This window comes from Buteo buteo, chromosome 23 (assembly GCF_964188355.1).
Source record: "Buteo buteo chromosome 23, bButBut1.hap1.1, whole genome shotgun sequence".
NCBI lineage: Eukaryota > Metazoa > Chordata > Aves > Accipitriformes > Accipitridae > Buteo > Buteo buteo.
The window spans coordinates 13740189-13767156 of NC_134193.1; the positions used below are offsets into that span (position 1 = coordinate 13740189).

The following is a 26968-nucleotide window of genomic DNA, read 5'->3' on the forward strand; positions in this document are numbered from 1 at the left end:
GGAAGTGGTTGGGGCAGAAAGATTTTTAGCAATTTATTTTCCCATGGTAGAGAGCAGGACTAGCCTTTGTCTTCTAAAGATATACTTCCTCCAGTCTTTGTTGAATGTGAGGTACATGAAATTTAGGATTAGTCAGGTTTACGGTATTAAGAAATCAGTGCTGGATAAATAACAGGATGCTAGTATCAGTTTCAGCAATAGCCACTTACTTCATAAGCTCATGTACAATGAATCTGGGGGAATAAAAGCCAAGTTCAGAAGTACTTGTGATGCTAATTAATTATAAATCCATTGCTGATAGAATTAAAGCTGTACACGCAGCTCTCTTATTCACGCAAAGGCAAGTTTGAGGATTGGAAACACATTTTTTTTGCAACAAGTAAGAATCTATTTTTCAAAATTTTAAGTGATTGAAAAGGTGATCAAACAGCTTTTAGATTCACACGTGTTTCATGTGACATACACCATGAGGTTTCAATTAGCTTTTGAGCAATCTTAAACTAAAAGGCAACACAACCAAAAGATTGTTTTAAATACAAACTATTATTGCCTCATTTGTTAACCATCAAAATGAAATTGCCAAAAACTCATCCATTGTTTCTGGTCAACCTAAAGCTGTACTTCGGGAGGGATTTTTGTCTGAAAACTTAGTGCGATCATAGCCAGGATATTTCTGGGGGCAGAAAAGGGCATCGTTATGATTGAGTAGGGGGCTACTCAGACTTGGAGCCCAGCTGAACTCCACTGCCTCCCAAGGTGCTGTGGCATATTTTGAATTGGACCCTCATTTTCTGTCCTTTCTGTGCTCACCGATCTGCAGTGCAGCACCTGAGCTGCATCCCCTTGGCCCAGCCTGCCCCGTTTGTGACAGACGACTTGGGACCAGATGTGCTGGGTTTCCCTTCTGCCAGCACAGTCCTGTGCCTGATGGGAGCAGCCGGTGCCACGGTGGGTGCCTGCTCGCTCCTTCGTACCCAGTGGCTGCTGCTGCTGCTCCCCGGTCACACGAACGGTCGGGTCCCAGGCTTGCTTCAAAACACAGATTTATGATCAGAGCTCTTCTCCCCATCTTTCCTTTTATCTTTCTTTTATTGAGGCAAATATAACACTCGATGGGCAGGCCCGCTAAGCCCATTTAGTTAATCCTGGGCCCAGATGAAGGTCACCCTGCCAAACACTCATAATTCCTATTCAGTGCTATAAATACGCATTTGATTCATCATCTCCTGTGCCTTCCAGCACAGGGGACAGAAGAGGCGTACCAGCGGCCCCCCATTCCTCCCTGCAGTGATGTGAGTCACTGTCGTGGCTCTGATGCTTCATCAGAGCAATATTATTAGGCAATAATTGTAATTTATGCTTCGGAAGTGTTGGGGGAGCCGCGTTCAGGACTTTAAATCATCGCTGGGACGTGATGGCCAAGGGTTGGGGTGAATTGGGGGGGGGTGTTTGGAGCAGAGGGGCCTGGTTGTCCCGGGAGCCCCCCCAGAAGATGGTCCTGGACGATGATAAATTCTCCCGTGCATCGGTGGCTCCATGCTTGGGGGTGAGACCGCGCTCCCTGTGCAGTGGGGAGGAGATGCTGCTGCCCAGAGAGACCAAAGCTTCCCGTGGGCAGCCCGGTGCTAACGGCACTGCGCATTCGGGGTTTGCTGCAAGGCCAACGATTAAGGAACATGAAATAAATAAAAACAAATCCCCTCCGTGGCCTTCCTGAAGGGTGCTCAGGGAGGCTCCCTTCGCATTTGGAGCTTATTTTGTGGCAGGGGGCGAAGAAAGCCCTCGGAAACCTCTGTCAGGGCAGGCGGCACCCGCCTCCGCCCTGCCCCGGCGGCCGGGAACGGGGCGCGGACCGCCGGCACCGGCCCTGGCCCCGCCCCTGCCGGAGGGGGGCGTGGCCGGGACGGCGGAGGCGGGGGTTAGGGCGGGGCCTGACAGTTGGAGGCGGGACCGGGGCGGTGGAGGCGGGGCCTGGCCTGACGCAGCGACGTTGGCGGCGGCGAAGGGGAAGAAGGGAAGGGACGGGAAGGGAAGGGGGCCGCCGCCGCCGCCGCCATGGCGAGCCAGTCGCAGGGCATCCAGCAGCTGCTGCAGGCCGAGAAGCGCGCCGCCGAGAAGGTGGCCGAGGCCCGCAAGCGTGAGTACGGCCCGGCCCGGCCCGGCCTGGCCTGGCCTAGCCTAGCCTAGCCTGGCGCGGCCGCCTCAGGCCTGTCAGGCCCGGCCGCCTCGGGGGAGGCGGGGAGCGGGGAGCTGCCGGTGCGGCCCCGCCGAGCGCGGAGGTGCCGCCGGGGTGGGGGAGCCCGATCGGCGGGGGAAGGCCGATGGCCCGCCCGGCCGTGCTACCGCCGAGGGCCGCTGGGCAGCGCAGGGGGCGGAGGAGCGGGGTCTGCGGGACCGCTGTGCCAGCGGGGATCCCCGACCCCCCCCCCCCCCCCGTGGCCCCGGGGAGGGGATGCAGGGCCCGCCTTGCTCGGGAACCGTGAGGGGCGCCGGCAGCGCGGTGGGGCTGGCCGGTGAGAGCAGGGCCGAAGGGCCGCTCGGGGCCGGGGTGGGTGCTGTGGGAGCACAGCGTTGGTCTGTTCCTGCAGAAACCTTTCTCCTGTGTGAAGAAGGTAGGGAAAGCGAAGTTGGATTCTCCCTGGCAGCTGTGGGCAACCTTCCTGCCTGTAGCTGGAGGGGCCTGCACAGGTCTGAGAGGAGCTCAGTGGCTCCTGGCCCACTGGGACTGCTCCTTAGGAGGCAACCACCATCAAACCCTGTCCTTTGTGGCAGCAGGGTCTTCAGCTGGGGGATGCTTGTGCTTATCTGCATCTTTCCCACTCTTAATCTTTTCTTTCGTGGGTGAAACCAGTGTATTTCCATGTTGGTGATTAGACATTTTGTAGAGCTGAGAGCGCCACTCCTTGAGGAGCCAGGTTAGCATTTCCTGTTAAGCAAGAGAAATTCTGGTTACAAACATCCCCACCTTTACACATTTTTTCTGCTTCAAGCATTTTCTATTTTTTTTTTAATGAAGCCACACTGTGTTGTGGTTCTACCCCCTCATAGTTTTGTAAGAAGTAGATTGTTGTCGCTCACTCTGAGGATAACCTTGGACAGGAGGGTGTGGTGGAAAGTCCAAGAGGGGAAGTTGATGCCATAGTCAGTCTTTCCATCAGTTGCACAATTGGCCTGAGGCAAAACTAATACTTAATGTTCTCTTGGCTGTGATATTTGGGAATCACTCAGGGATGTTGCATGCTCATGTGAGCAAGGCCAGACCTGCAGGTTGTCTAATGCATCCAATGGCTCAGAACCTCTCCAGTTCTTGCTGGTGGAAGCTCACTGCGTGGTGAGCTTGGCAATGGTTTGGTGGCACACAAGGCGACCTCGTGCTCCTGAGGTCAGCTAACACAGCAAAGCTGGAGGGGCTGGGAGGGTGTGTGGTGTCCTGTTGATGCCTCCTACAGAAGGAGCTGCTGCAACAGCAAATGCTATAGTGATTGTTGTGCATTGGGTAGCTGGAGAGGTGTGGGGAAATATACTCTCAATGCTTTCTCTTCTTTATTTCATTTGGTATGTTCTTTGGAAACAGGAAAGAATCGGAGGTTGAAGCAGGCAAAAGAAGAAGCCCAGGCAGAGATTGAGCAGTACCGCCTGCAGAGGGAGAAGGAGTTCAAAGCCAAGGAAGCAGCGGTTTGTTTTCTAGATCATTCACTGTTACCTACCCAGCCCCTAGCCTTGTGTTTGGGGTTACTTGCCCCGAGAGCAGCCCTCAGGGTGGAATGTGTTGCTGGAGCAGTACTTCCCTAACTGCCTTCCTCTGATGCGCAGCCACATGTTTCGGAAGAAACAGTGGAAGTGAATCAGAACATGCTGTATTGCATCTCAACAGGCAGAACTATTGACTGGCAGTGAATTAACTTTATAAGCTCATGTACTGCCTGGTGCCCTGATCCGTGGCAGCCTCCCAAAACCTCCTGTATGTAGCAGTGTCAAGAAAAGACCAAGCTCATTCCTCTTGTGACACACTGGTTTCTACAATGCTAACGTGGTAGAGACCACTTGCCTTGTAGATGCTGCTCTCTTGCTGAAGCAGTTGTAAGGCTTGTATTCTCCTTAGCATTGTTGCCTGCTCTGTATCAAGGGGTGTGTTTTGCATTCCTTCTGAGCAAGAGGAAGTATTCCCAAAAGGCGCAGAACTGAGGCCCTTCACCAGTCGAGGTCGTTTCCACTGCTTGTGTGCCCCTGTCAGATCTGTAATCTTCAGAAAATGACCTGGCAACCCTCCCCTCTGTCCATCTTCTGGTTAGCACAATAACATGTCCTCTGTTCTCCTGCACAATAGTCTTCATGTCAGTAGGTCAAGATTAATTTTTTACAATCGCTTGTTAGCTTGGTTCACTGGGCATATGATACCAGGCAATTCCAGGCTAATAAAGTGGACTTCACTGCCTGTCAGCTGGTTTTGTTTTATTTATCCTTCTCCAGAGAGAGAAGCTCTTTGAATTCGAGTTCCAGGGTGCTAGTCTCTTTCAGCATATTTTTTCTCTGCCTTCTGCACCCCCGTCCCCCTGTAATTGGAGTTTGCTCTCTCTGCCCTTGCTTATGGGGCAAGAAGGGCTTTGCAAGCTGTGGAAGACTCCTTGCTGTGTGTATTGCATGGCCCACAGTCCTGTCAGGAAGGCAGAGATTTTTATAAAGATTCTGCAAGGGGTGGAAGCAATGGGATAATGTGAAGACTGGGCTTAAACTAAATCATGGGTGTTACTTTTCTTACACTAGCTACTACAGTAGTGCCCAGGGGCTCCTGGTTCCAGTCACCAGAGCAGCAGGACCTTTATTTCAGGCATTCTTTAGAAGCTTATGCTCTAAACTGATAGATAATGAATAAAAGAGGATAAAAGGCATAGGCTGTGGGTGAAGTACAAACTTGGGCAAGTTTAGTGGGAAATCTGAGCAGAGAATCCAACAGTACCTTTTTTTTTTTTTTAAGTGCAGTTCTTCCCTCAGCAAAGATTAATGGTTGAGATGCACTGAGGCAGTCCAGAATAACAAAATACAGAGGTAGGCGTAGTGTTTTCTTTGTCAAACTACTCGCATGTGAGCTTTCTCTTTCCTTTGCAATTTGTAGGCACTTGGATCTCATGGCAGCTGCACCACTGAAGTTGAGAAAGAGACCCAGGAAAAGATGAGCGTAATCCAGCAGAACTTCCAGAAGAACCGTGAGGTGGTCCTCTCCCAGCTGTTGTCACTAGTGTGTGACATCAAACCTGAAATCCATGTGAATTACCGCATCAATGGCTAGTAGTGGAAGAAGGAATGAGCATACTGGAAATGCTGGTAGTAACGTCTGAGCTTCAGGTGGAATGTACAGCTCTTAGCCATACCTTAACTGTTCTTGTAAACGTGTTAAATTATTTCAGTGAGTTGTAGGTCATCAGTGTCTTGTTGGATTTCTGTTAGTATCTCTCTTGACACAGATTCAGAGCTTATTCAAACATTAAAAGGCCATGTCTCAAATATGTGCTAAGTAATTAAATACATATTCAAGTTGGCACATTAATTCTCCCTTTTTATCTCGATAGTATTCAGTGAGAGGCTTTCCTCTGCAAAGTAGAAAGGGAAGAGAGATGCTAGCCAGGTTTAAATGGAGAGTCTGTGTCAGTAATTGTTAGACCTGTGTAACTGTATTCTTGTTGACCAAAATGCAATTTTCAGTGTGGTGTTAACCTTTGTACAGGGGTTAAATCTTATAAGAAGAATTCTTTGGCTGTACAGTGTTGGCTGATAATTTTCAGGTGCTTGAGTTTCTCTGTATTGAGTATCCTCTGTATATTCTGCTGTTAGCTTGAGTTACAAGTCTGGCACTATGACACTTGAAAGTAAAAACACTTATTTAACTCCAAAGTCTCTAGTCAGTCTTGTTGTTCCTGCTAACTTGTTCTGAGAGTACTGACAGGTCTTACTGTGTTGCATGGGAGTCTGGACTCTGAAGAATGAGTATCAAGTATTGATAAAAAAAAAAAAAAAGAGTAAGAGATACAGCAAATGTCTGAAGGTCACAGCAGGTTAAGTTAAAAACCCATTACAGAGCTCCTCCTCTTGGCTCCAGTCTGATGCTTTACCTGCCAGATCATTCCGAAAACCTTCAGGAACAAATGTTCTTGTGACCATTAGGGGAAATAAAATGTTGCCAGTTCACTAGAATAGTTTGACAGCCAGGCACTGTGCAGTAATTATCCTTTCTTTAGTCAAGTACCGGTCACTGCTTGTTTATACCAAGGTCATACTGTATCCTGCAGCATCCTGCTATAACTGGGAACAGTAGGAAGTAAGTAAGTGTGTTGGTGTTGTCTGTGCATTGCTTTCTAGCTCTTTAATCAAAAGTACACATGAATATATCAAGAGGTTTCATGTTTCAGCGGTTTCTGCCTCTCCCTCTCTCACCAGCAGAATATTAAATGTAGCTGTGCTTTTTTATTGAGTTCAGTTTAAGGCTTTTTGCAGAAAAGAGACCTTGATGAGCACATACCTGATCAGACCCAAGTCATGCAGTTGGGGATCTAGGCAAGAAACCTTACTGATGCTGTTCCTCAGACAGAACGTCCTGTATTTCTACAGACCCTCAGTATAGCATTGAAAAGCCTCTCAGACCTCTAAGAGTTTGGTTGTGATTGGGAGGGAGGAAAGCAGGATGGATGAAAGTCATAACAAAGGAACGAATGCCTGCCTGCAGTCACACAGGGCAATGAAAGCGAAGACTGCTATGGTGTCTTCTGTTGTAATATTTTGTGATAGTGTGTTGTAGTTCTGAAAGGATCTCTTTAGGAATTCAAGCTATTAAACGGGTTGTAAAATTGAAACAAAAGCCTCCTGCAAAGGTAAATGTGCCAGGCTGGGGAAAAAGCCAAGTCAGTACAAGGAGAACAGGATCAAGGCAGTTTTAATCAGTCTGGTCTAATGACTGGAGAGGTGCTATGGCCTCATAAAAGGTTGCAGCCATGCTAATTCTAGTCTGTCCTTTGGAGATGAAACATTTCTTCCTGTTGAGAACAGGTGCTCAGACTCCAGCATGATAGTCCTAATAGAAGTCCTCCTAGCTCCGGGCTGTAATTAGCACTTTCATCCCGTTTGTTTATCAGTGAAAGACTGCTGCTCTGTCCAGAAAAAATACAGCGCATGCCCCAGTTTCTCATGATGGTTCGTAAGTTTCCCTTTGTTAATGAAGACTTTCTGTCCTTGCTCTCTAGAATAGTAAGAGGCAGGCGAAAAAGAAAAACACTTCCCTGGTTATTTCCTCTTGGCAAAAGGTGGTGTGAAGATGCTCCCTTTAGAACACTGTGCTGCAAGAATAAAAATTTTCTGTAATATTTCCCTGAAACCAAACTAGTTAGAATTACCAGACTCTTAACTTTGCACAGAAGCAAGTATTTCCAATTACTGCTCTCCAGGAAGGCTGGCTTTGTTTGCAGTGTAGATACTTTGTTTTAAATTGAGATTCTCTCATCTTGCACTGTGATGCTCTGGGAAAGGGAGATCTACTGCTGTCTTGTGCCTAAGTCAGGCTGTGCCAGAAAAATACTCTGCAGGGAGCAGTTTTCTACCGACAGAGGTATGGAGTTGGGCATACAACTCCTTGCCTCTGAAATCTGATTTTCTGGACTTTTTGCAGCAAGTTTGGTTAGTAAGAGTAAAACCTACCCCAGCTGCTAGTACAAATCTCTCTCCAAATTCTCCCTGCTGCTCATCTGCCTCCATAATCCCTTGCAGATGTGGCCCCATGTATATGAGCCATAGCTTGCTCTCGTGCCACAGAAAGGGCCAGAAGCAGCTTTGGGTACGTACACCGCTGTCTGATTCCCTTAGTTTGAGCTTTCATCCCTGGAAATGCCACCCAACTGCCAGGATGGTCAGAGTCCTGGTGCTGTATGGAGGTAAGAAGTGGTCAGCACTCGTGTCTTGTTTGTGCAATGTCGAGTGAGTTGCTACTGCTGTTGGTGTCTCCCAGTTAAAACTGCTTGCAAATAAGCACTTTCTGGGATCAGTGCAGGCATATTAGGATTTACACAGTGCAGTTTGGCTCCAGTCACATCCATGTTCAGCAACAACAGTTTGGAGTTGATTTTTGTGGAATTTCTTTTCAGACATTATCTATTTATAGAGTTTATACTTTTTGCTTTTAAAATGCCATTGAGAAGGTGTGTCATCTGTACAGGCACCAGATGGACAACTGGCTTATTAACACCAGAATATGAGTGTCATCTGGACAGCTTAACGTGCAGTACGAGGTATAATTAGGACATGCATTTGTGCTGCTTGAAGCCAGAGTTCAATTTTTAAGGCACGTCTGTGTTGACGGAGCTTGCTTCCCACTCAGCTTGCACTGTTTGGTCTGAAGGTCAGCATCTCCTTCTCACTGTTCAAGCAAGGAGTTAATAAAGAGCAGTTAAAGAGCTCAGCACCCCTCTGGCAGGGGAGGCAGAGGGGATGTCAAAGGCCCTGATCTCACTCAGGTCTGCCACCTCTGCTCTGTCTAATGATGCTTGGGGTTTTTTTGGTCAGTTCAGAGCCAGTATGGGTTCGATCCCCTGTGCATTTGTTGCAGTTAAATACAAAAACATGAGAGAAAGGTCTGGTAATGAACAGGAAGGATGAAACGTGGTGTGTGCAGTGGTGGCAGGGAGGTCCCTCACTAGTCATTCACAGGTTGGGTGATCCCACCAGGGGCTGCAGAAAGCAGGTGAAGGGGAAGGTGGTGCCACTGCAGGAAGATTCATTCAGACAGTGTGGAATGTCAGGGGAGCATGCTCCTTTCTGCATTTGGTTCACGGTGCTTCCTGTGACATAAGAGCAATCATCATTTAATTATTTTTGTAGGAGCATTTTGTGTGATACTTAACTTGTAATTTTTTTTGTTTGTTTCAGAGAAAGTAATTTTCCCCTCTAAAGATCCCCCCTGCTCTTTTCCCTTCCTCCCTTTCCAGGGTCCAAACAGAGCAATAAAGGAGGGAAAGTCACCCATAACCCTGTATCTGGAGTCCAGGAGTTTGAGAGAACTTTCATTAAGAGGGGAGGAATTTTGACTTCCAGTGCTTTATCAGAAACTCCCCTGGAATCTTGATTTGGACAGTTTCAGAAATATGAGAGAGGACCCTAAATTTTCCCAGTACTGTGGCTACTGTTGAAGATCGACGAGCTGTTCCTCATTCTGCCTTTTAGTGACAGGCTGGCTGCTAGATGGTAACATAAATGAATCATTAAAGGTATTCCAATGCATAAGCCAAAATTTGGCAACCCTAAATTCCTCATTCTTCTGCTTTTGTGAGGTCCCTACACAATTCCTGATGATCTTTATTAAAGTTGGAGCTTTTTTTTAATGCTAGATATAAGCCCATCAAGGTGCTGGCAGTCCTTCTCCCCTCCCTTCTATCCACAACTTTGGGCTCCTGCTGTTTTCTCCTGCACTGGTGCCCATCTGACCCCAGAGGGAGCAGAATTAGCTGGCAATAAGTAACCCTACAGAAAAACCAGCAGTTTCTGGCCTGTGAGGCAGCTCGTGGGAGATGCAATTGTCACAGCAATAGCTGCATGTAGAGCAGCTGGGCTCAGTCTTATAAAAGCACACCCTAATTTTGACTGACCTAAATACTCTTGTACTCTCTTGCTGTTCTGGTGTACCGTCACACAGTCCTATCTGTAGGTTACAAATAACTATGTAAAAAGAATGCCATTCCTCTTCCTTCTCTCTGCCTGTATGAAACCTGCTCATTTTTCCTCTTTGTATCTATTTTCCTCATTTGGACTCTTTCCCTTTTATCTGACATCACTAGTTCTTGCATTAATGCGTAATAAGAAAAACAAGCCTAGAACCCACTGATCCCAGCTGAGGTTTTGGCTTCAAAGTATTAAAAGACTGTCAAGAACCCTCAAGATTAATGTTTTGTTGAAAAAGTTCCCCAAACTAATCCAAGAAAGGAGCATAGTGTAATCTTTCTTTGAGGTTGAAAGGAGAAAGTACTAATTTCATGCAGAAAAGATTGTATCTCGGACTGGCATAGGAATAGAAAATAAATAGGTATTAAATTACATTCAGCTGTCTCAAAATAATCTAATAAAGCATCTTCTGGATCAATAGCTGAATCATTATCCAAGGCACATAGCAAGCTTTCCATCCTAATTTGAGATACAAGAAAGAGGTTTTTACATTACCATAATAAAAAGAATAATACTTTAAGTCTTCATAGGAAAAAGGCAGAACTAGGGAAAAAACCCAAGAACTACACTTTATGCCTTAAGCAAGTGTCATTTTTCATTTGAAACATGTAATTTAGGGATATTGTGAAATAAAGTTTTTATATTTTATGACTGTCAATCTGTCAGCTTTGCTGAGCTGTTTGACAAAAAAAACCCAACCCAACCCAGAGTCCGTGAAAGAAGACTTTGTGTGCACGAAGAGAGGGGAAGGGCAAGACAAGGCTTTCAACAACATTGTTCTCCTAATTAAGGCTCACTGGAAAAAAAAAAGATGGAACAGTTAGTCACTGAAAATGCAGTTTCATCAAAAGCAAATGAGATCTGCCCATGTTGGCTGCTGCTCACCGCTGCAGTGTGCACAGCCACAAACAAGACTTATGTATGGAGAAACTGCAGTCGTGTGCAGACCATGGCAAATAAAGCAGGAATAAGTGATGCATTATCAGCCTTTCAAATATTGCAAAAAAGTTAAGTGTATCAAACCATGTAGTAAATATAGAGAGAATATGGTCTTAGGAGTTGGAATAGGAAAAAGCAGACTAAAGAGTATATGTCTCAGCATTTAAAGCAGCGGGACTTGAAGTAGTGAAGAGTGATCTCGGAAATGATATTAAGAACATGATAGAGGATGAGGTTATCCCTGAGGACAGGAGGTATCGGTGGTTACTGTCAGTCTGGGAAAGCACTTCAAATGGCAGATATTTTTTTCCTGGAATCAGGTTCCCTGCAATATATTCATTAATGCAGCATGATGGAATAAGGAGTACAGTTATAATGTATGTCCAGGGCATCAAGCTGGGAAGAGATACAAACAGTACAGAGGACTGAATTATAATTCAAAATGATCTTGATAAATGGGAGAAATGATCTGAAACCAATAGCATGAGACTCCCTGAAGAGAAGTGTAACGCTGAACTGAGAAAGGTGAAATCAAATACACAAAACCCAAGCAATCAATAACCAGCTGTACAGCACTGCAGAAATTGTGAAAATGAGGGTGAACTCCCCCAGACTCAGCAAATGTTTTGGTTTTGAAATGAAGTCTCCACTGTACAGCATATTGATTCAAGTGTCCTACGTAAGATGGAAGTGAGAAAGAGAGAGTTGTTAATGCTCATGAATGTGGTGAGGTCTCGGTGTCCTGTTTGGACACTGAGCTTTGAAAAAAATTGCTCTTTGAATAGAGCATCGAGGGGCCCGGGGAGGTTTGGCAAATGTGGCTCAGAGTGATGATGAGGATGATGATGATGATGATGATGATGGGGAGGTAAGGGATTATTTTGTCTAAAGACTCCATGACAGTGGAGAGTGGAGAAGTCTCGAAAAAAATTAGATGTTGTTTCAAAGTGGACAGACATTGAATTCTTCACCAGATTCACTGAGGCTAGAAGAAGTAACTAGCTTCATTTGAAATGGGAAAGTTTTAGTTTAGAAGTGCTTTTTACCAGGAAGGCTGTGGGGCAGATGGCTGTGGAGGCTCCAGCATCGCCACCGCTGGAGTCCTGCTAACCCCATGTCCTGAGGCTGTGCGGTTGGGTTTTGTCCCCTAATAACTGTTAGCCCTGGCAGCTGGTTTCAGTCACGTTGGAAGTAAGGGTGAGGTCTCATTTGACAGCAGGGTGAAAGTGTCCCTTCGTGAGAAGGCTGCAGTGGGAGCTCATCACTTAATTATGGGAGAGTTAAGACCAGGAAGCAGAAAATAGGCAAAAAGCAAGTGAAGTGAGAGAGGGAGACTTTGCAAATAGCTTTGTTGTGGGTTAATGTGAATCAGGACATGCTTCTTCATAAATACAAGTGAGTAAAGCTCAAGACAAACCTCAAGCTGCCTTAACGCTGATTTGCATAAAACAAATCCCTAAATCCCCTGCCAGCCAGCACAAGCTGAACATACAGCCGACACGATGCTTCCTGGAGCAGAGAAGTCTGCATTTTCATTCATTTTCATTCATTTCATTCATTCTCATTTCAGTTTTTGGAAGACCTTCATTTGCAGACTTTCATTTTTAAATGGGGCCACTTTCAGAGGGTGTCAACTGGGCTCCACAAAACAGAAGCACCTCCAGTCTGCGTTGGGATCCTGCCAGCATCCTCCTCTGTTTTACAGTCAAATAGTTCCCTATTTCTTGTGAGCCTTTGCCTGACTCTCTCCAAAGTCCTTCCTAGTTTACTGATTGACTTTGCATTTGCTGTTAATTACAGCTTTCCTTCTTGGCTTTAAGAGGGTTAAATTTCTAATGCTAAAGTTTTGGTAGGACTATTAATAGGTGGGGTAGGAATGTTACAGACACATCTTTGTTTCAGAAGCCCAGATACAAAGGCATATGTGCAAATACAACAGGAGCTTATTGTCCAGCTAGAATCTAAAATGTGTGTTTATTGGAATATATTAATCACTGAATATTTTATAGACTATTCTGTGGGACCTGTGACTACAGGATACCCACTTGGATTGAGAAGATACTTGGTAGGATCTCACTTGCCTAACAAAAACATAAAAATTGTGACCCAAATAAGGTGATCAGAAAACTAACACCTGCAAAAGGTTTCTGAGCATGTGGCTTGATGACTGCTGAAGTCAGGAAGAGTCGGGGCTAGGAGACCCTGACTCCTTACAATGCAACCTGCAGATCCATCATCTCCTTTGGGCCAGAGCTGCAAGTTCAGGGAGGTGGTTGGGTGGAAAACTATCTCAGAAAAATAACTGGAAAACCTTGCATTCCATTTAGGTTTGTTTAAGCTTCTGTGGATCTTCCTCCTTGGTTCCTTAGATAGGTGTGAAACAGATGCTTTGAAAACCTTCAGAGACAAAGCCCGTCAGTGTAAAAATTCCTAAAGATTTAGTAGTGTGTGGCCTTTTATATGAGCACGATTTTTCTGCTTGTGCTGGTGGGATGAGGTGTTGATGCCAAGATCAGCCCATACATGCACGTCTTGCTAAACAAGAGGTGTACAGTGTACGTGGTGCAGGTAATTATGAACATTGCTTTGAAGTTTATTGCCCACACAGAGTTTTGCCTCGGGCATTTCTTTGCAGTGAGCTGACAGTGCTCTTTCTAAGCACTTTGGTTGTCATATCCTCCCTCTGGCAGGATCTTTACGTGGGTGAGAAGAGGAGGAAACGAAGCCAAAGCTTTTGATGAGAATCGTTTGCAAAAAAACCTAAAGCTTTGTATGGCCCTATCTTGGGTGGGGATTTGAGCTGGGCCTTGAGCTAGTGACAACAGCAAGAGATTTATCTGATTTTTCTCAATACCTGGGCAATGTTACTATGTGAGATGCCGGTTTCCAGTGTAACAAGATCCCATGTGGTTAAGCAGCTTTGGAGTCTGTTGCCCTTGCAGCCACGTGATGTAATGAACGCATTGCTCAGCAATGTCTGGAGCCAGCAGGGCTGCAGAAATTCATCCCTCCAAGAGAACGACATTTTCTCCAGGAAGTGTACACAGGCACTGCAATAAAGCTTCTTCTTTTTTTTTTTTTTTTAAACCATTCACTAAGACTAACAGTCACTAAGATACTTGATTCACTCCGTTCCTAGCCTCCATGGATCCTCTAGCTTTTGGTGAGCCGTGAAACCGTAATTCCCAGGCAAAGGAGTCTTCTCTCCTGTGGCGTCTCTCAACATTATCTCTTTGCATGAAAGCGAATGACTTTCCCAGCACTTGAAGCTCTTCTGGGGGGTCTGTCTGACTGTGTGTTAGAGCCTACTGCTTTTCTTCAGAGTACAGCAGCTGGAGAGGAAACTCACACCCACCCGTTGTACCAGCGCAGCCTCCTGTTTTGAGGAGGGTTATGGTTCCCCCTTCTGCAACTTATTCCTGTTTCTCTGTGCTTTAACATGACCTTTTGCTAAATATACAGTGACCCGTTCTCAGCCTTGATCTTCGTTCACCTCTTCCGATTTCTCCAGCCCTATCGTCGATGCTTAGCTTTCATTAATATATTCACGGCAATTAATCTCACGCAACCTTGGGATTTGTACTTCGTGAGTCCTGCCCAGCTGATCGAGGAGGAAGACAGCATCCTGTCTGTGCCACTCTTCAGCTCTTCACAGCCTTCAGGGTCCAGCTCCAGCTCTGGACCCCCACCCTGCAAAAGGTGAGGATAACTCCTGTGGCAGAATCTCCTCCCATGGCTGTGTCTTCAGTGCGGAAGCACTTTTGAGGAACTCTAGAGGGTTAAAACCATGTTTCTGAAACCAGCCTAGGGGAAAGAAATGTCACATGCACAAGGGAGATTTTGCAAGTTGGTGCTTGCAGCTTAGGGTAATGGGAGGGAGCACGGGGGCTCAGGCTTTTTGCCTTGGGTGAGCTGTCTGGTTAGCCTGTGGTCCCCGGGAGATGCAGGGAAGAAAGTGACCTTCTCCATGCAGGTCGGGGCTGTGGGACCGGAGACATCCCTGCACAGTGGTGGGACAGCCCGGCATCTGGGCAGTGTGGAGTGGGATGGTGGCAGATAAAGGACAGTGAGGAGGAGGAGGAGGGAGCTGAGCTGGCTCCCCAGGACCATGAAGCGAGCTGGACCAGGTAAGCCTCTGCCAGCTGTTGTGGAAATGAAGCAGAAGGACTTGCTGAACGTTTCTCTGCTGTTTAGCTAGGGCTTGGAGGTGTCCTAAAAAGAAGGTTCATAGGCTGAAGGAGGCAAAGTCACCAGAGCCATGTCGGCATTGCATAAAGAATAAGAAGAGATGTAGAGAGACACAGAGCCTGGGGAGTGCAGGAGATGAGAGGATGCCCCTGGTGTTAGCACAGGAGGTGGCAGGGGAAGATTTGGGGGGGACCCATCTCCAAAAATGGGCAGTTGTTCTGCAGCAAAAGGCAATGGAACCAAACGTGGTCTATGCTGCACAAAGAGGTAAAAGCAAAGCTGCTTTTGCTGACGAGCTCGTCCTGGCTGGGGAAGGCTGTTTCCCTCCTGCAGCTCCCCGACGGGCTGGGGAAGGCTGAGCTGCCCTCACCCTGCTGCACCATTTGCTGTCATCTCCTGGGGACTGTCCTGCAGAGACTCAAAATTCTCGGCATGTAAGCCAGAGAGCCTTGATTCACCTCTAACTTAACATGACAGCAGCAACAACAGAGTGGTAGGTTTTAATTAGGTTTTCCTTTTGTTTCCTCTGTTTTTCACTCTTTGCTTTGCTGCTGTTCTGTGTGGGCTTTTCTGTCTTGTTTTTCATTTTCCCTTCCGTTTGATGCTAACCCAAAGGGATTGAAGGCAAAAGGGGGAAAAGAGTGAGAAAATTCACTGTCTGAATCCACATTTTGGTGCCAGGAGACGTGCTCTGTAACATGTGGCTGCCCACTCCTGGCAAAGAAATCGCAGAGGAGAGCCACACTCAACGTACAGCAGAACTGCTCCACACCTGCGCTGGTGAAAAGTGGGTGCTGTGCCCATCCTGTGTATGCACACACACACACTGCACACTTCTTGTGCAATGTGTACCATGGCTTGATTCCTTTAAGTGTGAGTTTCCAGCCCTCTGCAGGTTTTTTCTGCAATCAGAAGAACTTTTCATGTTGTTTCTCTTGCCTCAACTTCCTTTTCGACAGTCCTTCAACTGGTGACTATCCTGGCTTTGTGTAAGGGGGTAATTGCAGCAACAACCATCAGTCAAAAATAAAGCAATCCTCTTTGGAAGGAGAGCGGATGAGCTCTGTGAGGTACTCTTACACCAAGAGACAGCAACAGGCTCCTGGTGCAAAAGTAAGACCAAGCGGAGGTTAAAAAGTGAATGGTAGTTTTGGAGAGCCAGTGTGGATGCAGCTGACCCACAGGAGTGGAAGATAATTGAAAAGTAAACTTCAGAGTCTTCCAAGCATTTGCTTTAATAACCACTCACAGGTCCTGGCAGTAGGTTAGAGACCTACGTCAGCAGCATTTGCCTGGAAAAATGGTGGGCATGGTGCCTGCTGCGGGGACGTGCCCCGTCAGCTTCTTGCACTGCCCGCGGTGGAGAGGAGAGGGGAAAGGAAAGCAGAGACCCTCAAAGGCTTTGCTTCTGCTGGGTGAGAGCTCCTGCTTGCCTCTGCCTTCAGTGGATGCATTTTTCTTCCTTACCTGCACTGCTTCTTTCGTGTGGTGGGGAATTACCCACGGTGTCAGTGAGTGGGGTGCATCACTTCCAGGGAGGGACATTTACACCGTCTCCACTTTCTTCTGAAAGTGCCTGCTGAAAGCAATAGCAAAAAGCCTGTTGGCTTCACAAGGAGAAATCCTGCCTATTTCTTGACTAATTGTTTACAAAATATGAATAATTAAGGATGTCAGGATAATTTAAGGAATATTTAAGGATAACTTTTCCACCTATTAATGAAAGAAAAAGAGTAATTGCAGCAAAAGGCGAGCCTGTGCGTACTCCACTCATAGCTGTCTAACACCTACTGGTGATAACATCCACAGGGAGCGGGGTCCAAAGAGCAGAGTACACCCAAGTAGTCTGTGCTGTTACCCTTTTTTTTGCTGTCTCTGCAAGATCTGGGATTTTCTTTTCCTCTTTTCAGGGCTAGAAAAAGCCTCCTTGCTCATGGAAAGCAGGATCTCGAAGAAGCCATCGGAGGGAATGTGAATGAGGATTTCACAATCTGCTCCCCAAGAGGAGAGCAAGCTGTCTGCCTGCTGCCTTGGGGCTGAACCGGTGTTTCTTAGCAGTGAAAGATAAGGCATATATACAAAGTGCTGGATTTCTGACAATACAACATAGAGTCCCTCAAGGAGAGGCACCTTCAGCATGGCCCATAAAAGCCAAGCTGGTGGAATTGAGAAAAACAGGTCGCTTTCCTCCATCCTCTACTGTAAGAGTGATTTAAAGGAAGGATCCATGCAGTGGGCGAAAGGTAAGCGAGCAACTTGTTGATGATAAGGAGAAAGGCAGTACTGAGTACGGTGCCCTTAAAATAGCAGAAGACAGATTTTTCAAAGATGCTCATTAACAGCAACTCATTTGCAAAAGTGACTAAACGTTATGGATGTTTCAGCATTTCGGGGAGGGGACGGAGACACTGACTTTTTTGGAAAGCCTGATATATAGGAATGAATGGACATCCACCTATTGAAAACCAGGACCCTGGAAGTCCTCTTCTCTTAGCCTTCAAAAGTCAAGAAATCTTTGGGAAACTTGACCTGTGCTTTCCAACTGACTCCCTTCCCCAGTAACAATTTGCTCCCTCTCTGCAGCACTACTTCCAAAACCACCTGAGGTGCTGTGCAGAGACAGAAGGCAGTGCCATGGGTGGCTGTTCTCACCGAGATCTCCACGCACCATTCAGCAGGGCATCCTTTTTGCTTGCTCAGTTCATGGCACCTCCTTAGTGCTCAGTTTTTGCAGGGGTGAAGCAGCTCTTGTCACTCCAGCAGGCTCCAGCAGAGGTCAAGGAGCTCTGCAAATCTTGGGGATCTCAGCTTGGCACCCAACCTGCTAGACTTTGTGCCAAGCAACTTGGCCAAAGCCACGGAGAACAGGAGAGCTGAGCCCAAGGCTGGGGCCATTTGTTTTTATTCTTGCTTTATACTCACCGCCTCCACTGCTCTGTGTCAGGAGGAGATAAACCTCAGCAAACAAGCAGGACCTTGTTATCCTGGAGGTTTCAGATGCATGTCCTCTTCCCTTTTTTACTCGATGCAGTCACGCCCTACTGTAATGTAATTGACTCGTTTCACTTGGCATCTCCTGTTCCTGAGCAGTGAAGAGATGATGAGGATGAAGGACATAAGTGGGAGAGAAGGGGAAGGTGAGTGCATGCTGTGTTTCAGCCAGCACAGCAGTCTGGGAGAGCACTAAGTGGCAGTGTCAGCAGGAGCAGCCCCAGGGGACACCTGGCTGACCCCGGATCTGCAAATGGGAAGGAAAGCAGGGTGAAATGTTTCAGTGAAACAGGATCTCATCTGAACAAGCCACTTCCTTAGACTCGATCTCTTCCCCTTGACGTAGCACAGCTTGTGTAAACTGTAGATGAATGCCAGATGGGACGCCTGGAGATCAGAGCTCTCCTGTGCTGCTCCAAGGCTGCTGTGCCTCAGCTCGGAGCAGCCTGCTCCTCAAATCTAGGACAGGCTGTCCTCACGCTTTCTAGGCTCCTGACTGCAAGTTGTGTCTCTAGATTACATCTCTGATCCTAGCCCTAGCTGAAACTGGGAAGCTGAGACCCTTGAGCAGAGCCATGCTGCCCAGGAGCACTGCTGGAGAAGGGAACTGGACGTTGGAGGACCTATGGGGCTCATGCTCCAGGGCAGCCCTGCCACATTGCAGACAATGTGATTATTGGAAAGCACTTTAATTTGATTGCTCAAGTTTTTTCTTGTGGTGGGTGGGGTGGGTAGGCAATGGGGGATCTCTCTAAGAGGCCTTAGCAAGAGGGAGGAGCTTGAGTCCATTGTCCTTTCTGTCAGGGGTCAGTGAGACAAGACATTATCCTGCTGAAGATCAGAGCATCATGTTATCTCTGACTGCTCACTCCTGGAATGTGTTTGGGGTTTCCTCCCTCTTTGTAGGTTGTTTCCTTACAGGTGACATCAGGCTGCTTCCAAAGCTCCTTGTGATGTTCTTAGAAATGTCCAAGGGGGTATTCTGGATCCATTTAAAACATGTCAGGGTGGTTTGCATTCCTCAGTCTTCCCTTTGCCACGTGCTACTTAGCTGCTGGGAGGAAAACCCATGCCAGAGCTGTGCTTATGACTCCTTTGGACTCTTGCAGAACGCCCCAATGGCCAGGTGCTCATGGTGCTCAGCATGGCCAACAACTGCTCAGCCACCTCCTTTGACATGGAGCTTTGTGCAGAGAAATTGAAGTCCCTTGGGGTTCAGGTAAGCTCCTCGTGTTATCTCCCCTGGGGACCCTGCAGGAGTGAATGCTAGCTGCGTTAGCATCATTTGCATTTGCACCCACATCACAGACGGCTTTTCTCTTTTTTGGTTTGAGAGTTGCTTGTTTCAGTTCAACTTCAGTCTATTCCCCCTGGACTGCAAGTCAACTGTAATGGTCTTGACTTAAACCTCCATGAAGAAACCCATTCAACATAGGTTCTATTGAATTGCTTGAAAGTCACTCTGATGGGATGGAGCATCCCTGGGGCAATCTGTCTTGTCTTGTCCTTTGTCATAAAAAGGTGGTTTTCTCTTGTGACTTTCCCTGCACTTTCCAGGGAGATATTACTCACTGCAAATGAGGCAAGAACACAAGTTCTTGGTCTGTGACAGCTGTATGGATGAGATTGGAGGTGCACTCTGCAGGAGGGTGCTCTGGGACAGAGCTTTCAGTCGCAGTGCCAGCCTGGCCCCTCGGTGACTGCCCAGGCTAGTTCTGATGGGACTAGGAGCCCAAAACTGGAGGGTGGACCTAGTTTTCTGTTTGCTCCCTGAGCAGGTGGCAGAGGATCAGTGGAGAAGGTTAATCCAGGACGCTGTCCTGAAGCCTGAAGTGAGACGGTACATGTTCTACAACTCCAGGGCATTCCAGATAGCCATCGCCGTGGTAAGGACGGTGGGGTCTCTTGCTTGCCATAGACATGCGCTCGCTGAGATGCATCAAGACCTATACCTGGGATTCTTGTGGCCAGGGAGGGAGAGGGGTTTGCGTGGGGAGGAGATAGTGGTTTTTACACATCCTAGTGGGTTCCTTTGGAAATCCCAGTTCACAGAATTTCTGTAGATGGAGGGCAAGGCACCTTCTCCAACCCCTTGCTGGTAGTCCCACTGAAGCAGGCTGTCCATGGCTGGATAACCAGCATATGTGGAAGTAGTACTACCTACATCAGACATTTTTTAACTTGATTTTAAAAATCTGTAGATATTCTGGTTCTGATGCTAATTTAGACTAATGGACAAGTCAACTTTGGTTACTGAGGTGATTGTCTAGTCTTGCTTGTTGTCTTCTGGTGAGAGAAGCTTCTCCAGAGACCCTGATCATTAGCATCTATAGCAAGATGCAGCGTGCTGAGGGTGTGATAAAATCTGATTCCTTTGTTTTAGTTGCATTTATTTTTTTGGATAGCAATTATACATGTTTTCTCGCCTTTCACTAATATTGTAGGAATTGGTGCTCAGTGTTTTGAGGGTTTTGGTGCCTGTTTAGTGCAAATGAGTTTTATTATTGCAAGATGATGCTGTGACACGCTGTGCTGTACACATCTTATTTGCTTCTAGGCAATCTCCTGCCCGAATGTCTGCTATCTAAAGTAAAGGCCAAATTATTTCAGTTTTGCCTGTCTTTATGCAAAGACCAGGTTTGTCAGTCCTTAGCATAGTCCTTGAGTCCAGTGTCAGTATCCACTATTTCAGCGTTATTGTAATTGAGTAGTCTCTGCACCACCTTGAGTGCTTTGACATAGGAGCTTTCTAAATACAGGGACTATTAGAAGTATTATCAATATGCCTCAGTGAGTGCATTTCTTATCTAAATGGAAGAACTCGGTCGAAATCCTTCCTAGGTATGAATCATCATTAATAATTCACTCTCTGTCTTTGATGACTAGTAATTATTTATAATAAACCAGGGCTCACTCAGTCCTTCTAGTCCTTTCTTTCCCCTATTTATTATTGGAAAGAACTTCTGTCCTTCCTCACTCTCTGAAAATCTTGTGTGACTTGATTTATGGTAAGGTATTACCCTGAGAGAAGGGACTGGTAGTTTTCTTCTTCCTGTGACTTATCTCACTTTCATAGTTTTGTGGCTATCATCAGTCTCTCTGGGTTTTTACAGGTTTTCTATGTGTCTCTCTGGACAAACATTTACTCCACAGTCCAGCTGTGTTCTTTTGGACGCTACTGGGAGGCCAGCGTGCTGGTGACCCTGGCTGCTGTAGCAGTCACTGTAGTTGTGATACTGGTTATTGATTGTCGCCAGAGGAAGGTAAGAGGAGGCCGCTTGTGCGCAGGCACGCAGTGCGTGGGGAGCAGGACTCCCTCCCACCAAAGTGCTGGGACCCAGGTCATCTCCTAGATGCACATGAAGAACAGAATTACCCGGGGAGGAAGGAATATTTTTACAGCAGGCTCAGAGATCAGGTTCAGGCAAGGGATGCTTTACAGCCAAGTTAGGTGTCAATGCCTCAAAAGTAGGTGTTGGAGCCCAGCAGGCTGGCTCCAAGCGCCTGCTGTCACTGGAGATAAAGCAACTGTTGCAGAGCGCATTTCGCACTCCCACGGCCGGTGAGAAGCCACGGGGGCTCGCCAGCAGAGCTGGCTCCTGCCCTGCTTCTGTCGATGGTCCTTGCAGTCTCGGCTGTGTGCAGCCACTAATAGCATCGTTTACTCGTGTTGCTGTGGTGCTCTGGACCTTGCAACAGGTCCAGAACAAAAAGGCAGCTCCTAACCTATGGAAGTTGCAATAAAATTATAAAACTGAGGTAGACTGGGCAGTGGAAGGAAGTAGGGAGATGACGTTAGCATGAGAGGCAACCAGCCTGCAGCATCCAGTGCTTGGTTGTTGTCAACTTTTGGTTGTAGGAATCACAGGAGTATGGAAATTACTAAGTGATCTGAAGAGTAATATTAGAAAGGCTTGATTCAAAATCCAGAGGGGTCTTTGCACTGATTCTAATTGCATGGATTTTGGAGCAAGCCTCTAATGACAGCTGTGCAATGATTCTTCCAAAGGGAAACCTGGCAAACATGCAGGTGCACAGAGGTTTAGGAAAGGAGTCCTTCACTCAGGGACTGCTGGGGAAGGAAGAGAGAACATGATACTGGAAGTCAATTCCCCTTCAGACATCTTGTCTGTAAGAGAAATAATCCTTAGTGAGATTTCTGGCTCCACAGACATCCACCAGCGGTGGCTAGGCCAATACTGATGGCTGGTGACAGTCCTGCCTGACTGCAGACTGCTCTTGTGGTATTTGGGATTATCCAGCTGCAGTTTGTAGCATTAGGCTGGCCCAACTTTTGCTGTCAAGTGTGTTAATTTTCCCCTCATTCTTTAATAGATAAACGTGAATACAGATGTGAGGCTGGCAGCTGTCAATGAAATCTTTATCAAACACGGTTTAATAGTAGGGATTACAGATGCCCTGGATGGGCCACACAACATCCTACAAGTATCCTTTCTGTAGGGAATTATTTGTAACCCTTCTGGGTAGCTAATGATATGGAGGTATTCACTGACGTTATGATCCATGAGGATCTCCAGTGGGTGGGTTTTCTAGGATTCATTTTTTCTCCTATTGGATGGCATAAGGGATTGGGTATCTTTTCTTCTCCTATAAGTGAGGATTGAGATATGCCCAAAGGCAATTGGAAATAATGAGTCTAAAAGATCGAAGCGGGATTAGTCCTTTCGGCAGGCAATTATTCCTGAAAGTGTATTATACTTACATGACAGTAATGATTCTTATTATAAGCAGAGTGACAGCAATATGCCTATGGCAAAAAAAAACCAACACAGAGAAAACAGAGTGCCTGTCCCTGGGAGCTCGTGTTCTGCCTTGCAGAGACAAACTAAGCCAACAGCATCCAAGTGCCTTTGCTCTCCAGGTGATTTGTAACCCTGGGCTCCCTCCTTCAGGCATGTTAGAGAACTTGATTTCACCCTGCGTGTCTCTGGCAGCCAGGTCTGTAGCTGCCAAGCACTTCTGACCTTCATGGCCTTTTAAAAGTGTGGGTTAAAGAAACTAGGTAGAGGGAGGCTCATTTGCTGCTTTTTAGAGATACCTTTTCTGGACTAGCCAAAGATTTAGGGGAAAAAAGAGAGTTCTAAGACAGCATGAAAGCGTTAAAGGAAGGTGAGAGAGATGGTCTCCCAGATTTGCTGCTGGGCCTCACTCCCCTCCATATATACAGAGGTATGAAATAGAGGGGGAGCCAAGGCTGAAACACAGGGTCAGAGAAGGGGGCAGGGAATACCGCAGGAGGGCCAGCAGGGGTGAAGTCACGCAGAATGAGGAGAAAACACTTAAGAACCTGAATTAGACATTTGTTCAGACCAGCATAATTTTGCACCTCAGTAAGCGAGGACTAATCCAAGAAGCCTTCACCTCTACCTACGTGTCCCAGAACTGCCTGAGAGCAGAAAACAACCCAAGGATTTATGATTTCTCAGTCTGCTCCAATGTCATACCCGTTTTAACCCTCTAGCTTTTATGCTGTTCCTGAATCCCCTTGATAATGCCAGCTTGAGTAGATTTACAAGGGCAGACCTTTGGCTGCCCTCTCGGAGGCTGCTGCTCTCAAAGCTGGCACAACTAACAACCCCAACATGTTGCTCTTGGTAGACTCTTTGCAAACAGTGCCTCTGTCCTGAAGACAAGCATGAAGTACAGTAAATTTTGTAAAAAATAAATGGAATGAATCCCTAGAAACAAAGGAAAGAAAGCAGGAAGGAGTTTAGGGGAGCTAAGTCAAGGTGACTCACCAGTTTATTTAGATGTAAGGCCACTAAGAAAGTGATGGGCAATGGCCCTGGATTATCCCAGTTTTCACCCCACCAGGATGCAGGAGGTGTGCCAGGAGGACTGGCTGCCCTCTGGGGCAATGTCCCCATTCCCTGCCACCCCTCTTCTTTTCCTCTTTCCCTTGAGGTTTTGCATTAGCCCAGACCCTCTTGGCTTAAAATTAGCCCTGTGACGTGTTATTGGTTCCTGTGTCCTGAGCACCCCATGGGCACCACCTGCCTTTGCTCCGCTTCCTGCAAGGTTGGTACCAAGAGCAGCACGGAGGTGGAGGGCTGCGGAGGGGGAAGCGTGGAAAGACCCTTCCTTAACCCTGACCATCCCAGCTGTGGTTTGTGCACTTCAGCCCGGAGCGCTGCCTCCAGTCCTTGGCAGCCCACGTCACGGACCTGCAGAGGATGCGAGAGGTAAATGATGGTGGGCACAGCCCGAGCTCCCGCAGGGACACGTGCAGGTCCACCCCTACGCCCCGGCTTTGGTGGGATGGAGGTGGGCAAGGAGAACCGAGTGTTTGAGTGTCCTCCTGGGCATCCCCTGCTGTGAACTGGGAGCTGGACAGACTGGGAGGTGGATAAACTGCATCTGTCGGTGCCCAGTTCAGCAGGAATTGGTTTAGGTCCTGTGGTACGTGCATGTCTGGATAATTAACTGTACGACTTTAATAAAGGAAAGTCATCAAGAATCAAGGGTAAATTTTGAAAGCATGTGTCGCAACTTGAAATAATGGACACCTTGAGCTGTCCTTCTGAAATAAATGGGATAGCCTGAGGAATAAGTAAACACTGTACTGGGTTAACTGTATAAAATTTTTGTCCTCTTGGCCTTAAGAAAATGTTTTCCTCTATGTGCTTGTATAAATATACAAACACCGCACTCTCCTGCACTGAATTGCCCTTGCTGACCATGGCTGCAGGATGAGAGACGAGGGGATATAACCCTCCGAAAATCCCAAAGCTGCTCATTTCCCTGGATGAACTGACAAATGCAGATCGGGGGATGGACAGTAACACATCAATTCATATATTGGCTGATATAACTCATATGATTTTTAAAGACACGATTCTCCATACCAGGCTCTGACCATCATGCTGGGAGCAGTTGCTGGCACAAGACACAGCTGATGATAGCAGGAGGGCTGTGGGATGAAGACACTCAGCTCCAAGTGTTGGGCATGGCTCTTGGCCAATGCTGGTTTTGACTCTTGGGATGATAACTCCCAGGAGTAAAAAACGTGCAGGAGGAAATCGTGCTCTTTAAAGGCTGTCCTCAGGACACTGCTGCTGCCTTTGGAGGCCCCCCCAAATATCTTTCTCTTCCAGTCAGGCTTGCAGCGCAGCCTGGACCAGCTCTGTGTGGTTATGGAGGCGGTGGTTCGGCCTGACCTGGGGACGGAGGAGGAGGCTTTGCGTGAAGAGTCCCCTCTTTTATCCAGTGGAGTGAACCCAAATAAAGAGCCCGTGACATGCAACGAGCTGCTCCACCTTGTTCCCAAGGGCCCACCAGAGGTAATGAGAAATATCCCTCCCTGATGGACAGAGGCACCAAATCACCTCCCCAGGCACCTTGGCTCCAAAACTCCCCTCATCAGCTGCCAGCCATGGGGGACACCTCCTTTTTCACCAGTAGAAGCACCTGGAAGCCTGGAGATCCACACACACCTTCTCCAGCCCTGACACTGCTGAGCAGTTAATGCTTACTGAGCAGCTAATGCTTACTGAGCAGCAGGTGCTTAATCCTTGAGGAATTCATGGATTGGGCTTTTCCTTGCTGGTGGCCAGGGGTCCTCTTTTGGAAGACAACGTCTCCCAGGGTCCATGCACAGACCCAGCACCTGTGTCCGGGCTGGGGATGAGGCATGGATGTGCTCAGCCTTTGTCTCCTCCATGGAGTGTGCCTTCAAAGACTTGTGCCATGCTGAGCAACAAATGTGTCCTCATTGCTGCTCAGCAAGAAGTTTCAAAAGGGATGATTTTGATTTATTTTACAGTTTTCCTCTTGCTGTTACTAAGCGAATTTGGTGCAGGTGACATCCCTGCAGATTGAAGCTCTCTGGCCATCTACAGGCAAAAAAAAGCAACAGGAGGCAGTGACGGAGCAGGCAGGTCCCCAAGAAGCCTGGCTCCTTGGCCACCCACTGGCAAGCGGTCATTTCATGTCACTCCCCCGTGGGGACAGTGTGCCAGCACTGCTGACCAGAAGGGGATCTGGGACAGTTATATATGCCATTGGCTCCTGTCCTGTTTCCTTCAGACAAGGACAGTCCTTGAACGAGGGAGCAAATGGTATTTCATGTATCATCCACTCTTCCCGCAGGTAGATTCTCTGCTCTGACACCTCTCTTGCTTGTTCCAGGTGATGGCCCAGCAGCTCCTGGTTATCTTCAGCGGATGCTACGTCCGGCTCCTGGTCACCGGCCGTCTCCCTCGGGCCGTGGCAGGGGGGCACCTGGAGCACAGCGGCGTGCCCTGTCTCTGCCAGTTCATCAAGACCACCGCGCTCAACACACACTGGAGCTGGTTCATGGGCAGGTGACCAGAGGGGGCTGGAAAACGCTGAAATAAAAGCTGCCCATCCACAACAGTGTGAAGAAGCCATGGGGCAGAGGAGAGGGCTATAACTGTGCATCCTGGACTTATCCAGATGAATGAGTGGAAATATAACTCTAATAAAACATGCAAGACACTCACCAGAAAGCTGCTTACCTTTGAGACCTTCTGCCTGCCCACAAGCTTGGTGTGAAGGAGCTGCTCTGGGGGTCAGAAACAATCCAGGGACAGCCTGGAGCTCCCTTGGGAAATTTCCCACTGCTCTTACTTGGGGGCCTCGGAGAGCCATGGGGAATATCTGCAGGTGCCAGCCCCACGCCTTCGAAATGAAGTACGTGGGGTTTTTTTAATACAAGGAAGACAGGGAACTCTGTGCATAGCAGTGTTGCAAATGTGATATTTGCTCTGGATTATGTTTGTGTCATGTAGTTGCCAGTGACAGTGAGCCTTGTCCTGTGACAGACGTGGGAGGCAACTCAGTTGATGAGTTGGCAAACTTTCCAGTTAAGAACTAGCTCGGGACGGTGCTCGGTAACTGCCACTTCTGCTGCCTCCCCTGGGAGGATGGTGATGGACTTCTTGATGATCCATGGGATTAAGCCTTAAAGAAGGCACTGGGCACTGGGTAGGGCATGCTGGAGCACAGCTCTTTTCAGACTCCCCTTCCTGCTCCATTTTGGGACAGGCTGATTTCCTTTGTTTTTCCCTTCCTCCTTTCTCCCCACTGCGTATACACCCAGCACATAAGAGGAGCCAGTGGTGAGCAGGAGACTTCAGCATTTGCGTGGAGTCCATGGGAAATGAAGTGCTGT

General features: G+C 47.5%; 2 protein-coding genes across 7 annotated transcripts; both read left to right on the plus strand.

Annotated features, from left to right (window-relative positions):
• The first annotated feature begins 1974 nt into the window (after positions 1-1974).
• Positions 1975-5889, plus strand: ATP6V1G1 (ATPase H+ transporting V1 subunit G1). Its single transcript, XM_075055927.1, has 3 exons — positions 1975-2137; positions 3575-3675; positions 5114-5889. The coding sequence occupies exons 1-3, from the start codon at positions 2056-2058 to the stop codon at positions 5285-5287; spliced, it is 357 nt and encodes a 118-aa protein (XP_074912028.1). The 5' UTR covers positions 1975-2055; the 3' UTR covers positions 5288-5889.
• Positions 5890-10596: 4707 nt separating this feature from the next.
• Positions 10597-26939, plus strand: TMEM268 (transmembrane protein 268). Of its 6 annotated transcripts, none has more exons than XM_075055926.1 (11): positions 10597-14334; positions 14609-14762; positions 16734-17066; positions 17855-17960; positions 18924-19033; positions 19593-19700; positions 20928-21077; positions 22150-22260; positions 23937-24017; positions 24930-25115; positions 25963-26939. In XM_075055926.1, exons 4-11 carry the CDS (start codon positions 17921-17923, stop codon positions 26140-26142), a joined length of 966 nt encoding a protein of 321 aa, XP_074912027.1. In that variant the 5' UTR covers positions 10597-14334; positions 14609-14762; positions 16734-17066; positions 17855-17920; the 3' UTR covers positions 26143-26939. The 6 variants fall into 6 exon arrangements, with proteins under 6 accessions (XP_074912027.1, XP_074912022.1, XP_074912021.1 ...); XM_075055921.1 differs by lacking the exon at positions 17855-17960 and having other exon boundaries at positions 10598-13203; positions 13326-14334; XM_075055920.1 differs by lacking the exon at positions 17855-17960 and having other exon boundaries at positions 10598-14334.
• Positions 26940-26968: the final 29 nt, after the last annotated feature.

Excerpts from the sequence above, each read along its gene's own strand:
- TMEM268 (XM_075055920.1), top strand. The coding sequence starts at position 16,961 with ATGGCCCATAAAAGCCAAGCTGGTGGAATTGAGAAAAACAGGTCGCTT. Across the intron at positions 19,034-19,592 it reads TGAAGTCCCTTGGGGTTCAG|GTGGCAGAGGATCAGTGGAG; the intron begins GTAAGCTCCTCG and ends CTCCCTGAGCAG. Across the intron at positions 22,261-23,936 it reads GGCCACACAACATCCTACAA|CTGTGGTTTGTGCACTTCAG; the intron begins GTATCCTTTCTG and ends TGACCATCCCAG.
- ATP6V1G1 (XM_075055927.1), top strand. The coding sequence starts at position 2,056 with ATGGCGAGCCAGTCGCAGGGCATCCAGCAGCTGCTGCAGGCCGAGAAG. Across the intron at positions 2,138-3,574 it reads GGTGGCCGAGGCCCGCAAGC|GAAAGAATCGGAGGTTGAAG; the intron begins GTGAGTACGGCC and ends CTTTGGAAACAG. Across the intron at positions 3,676-5,113 it reads TCAAAGCCAAGGAAGCAGCG|GCACTTGGATCTCATGGCAG; the intron begins GTTTGTTTTCTA and ends TGCAATTTGTAG.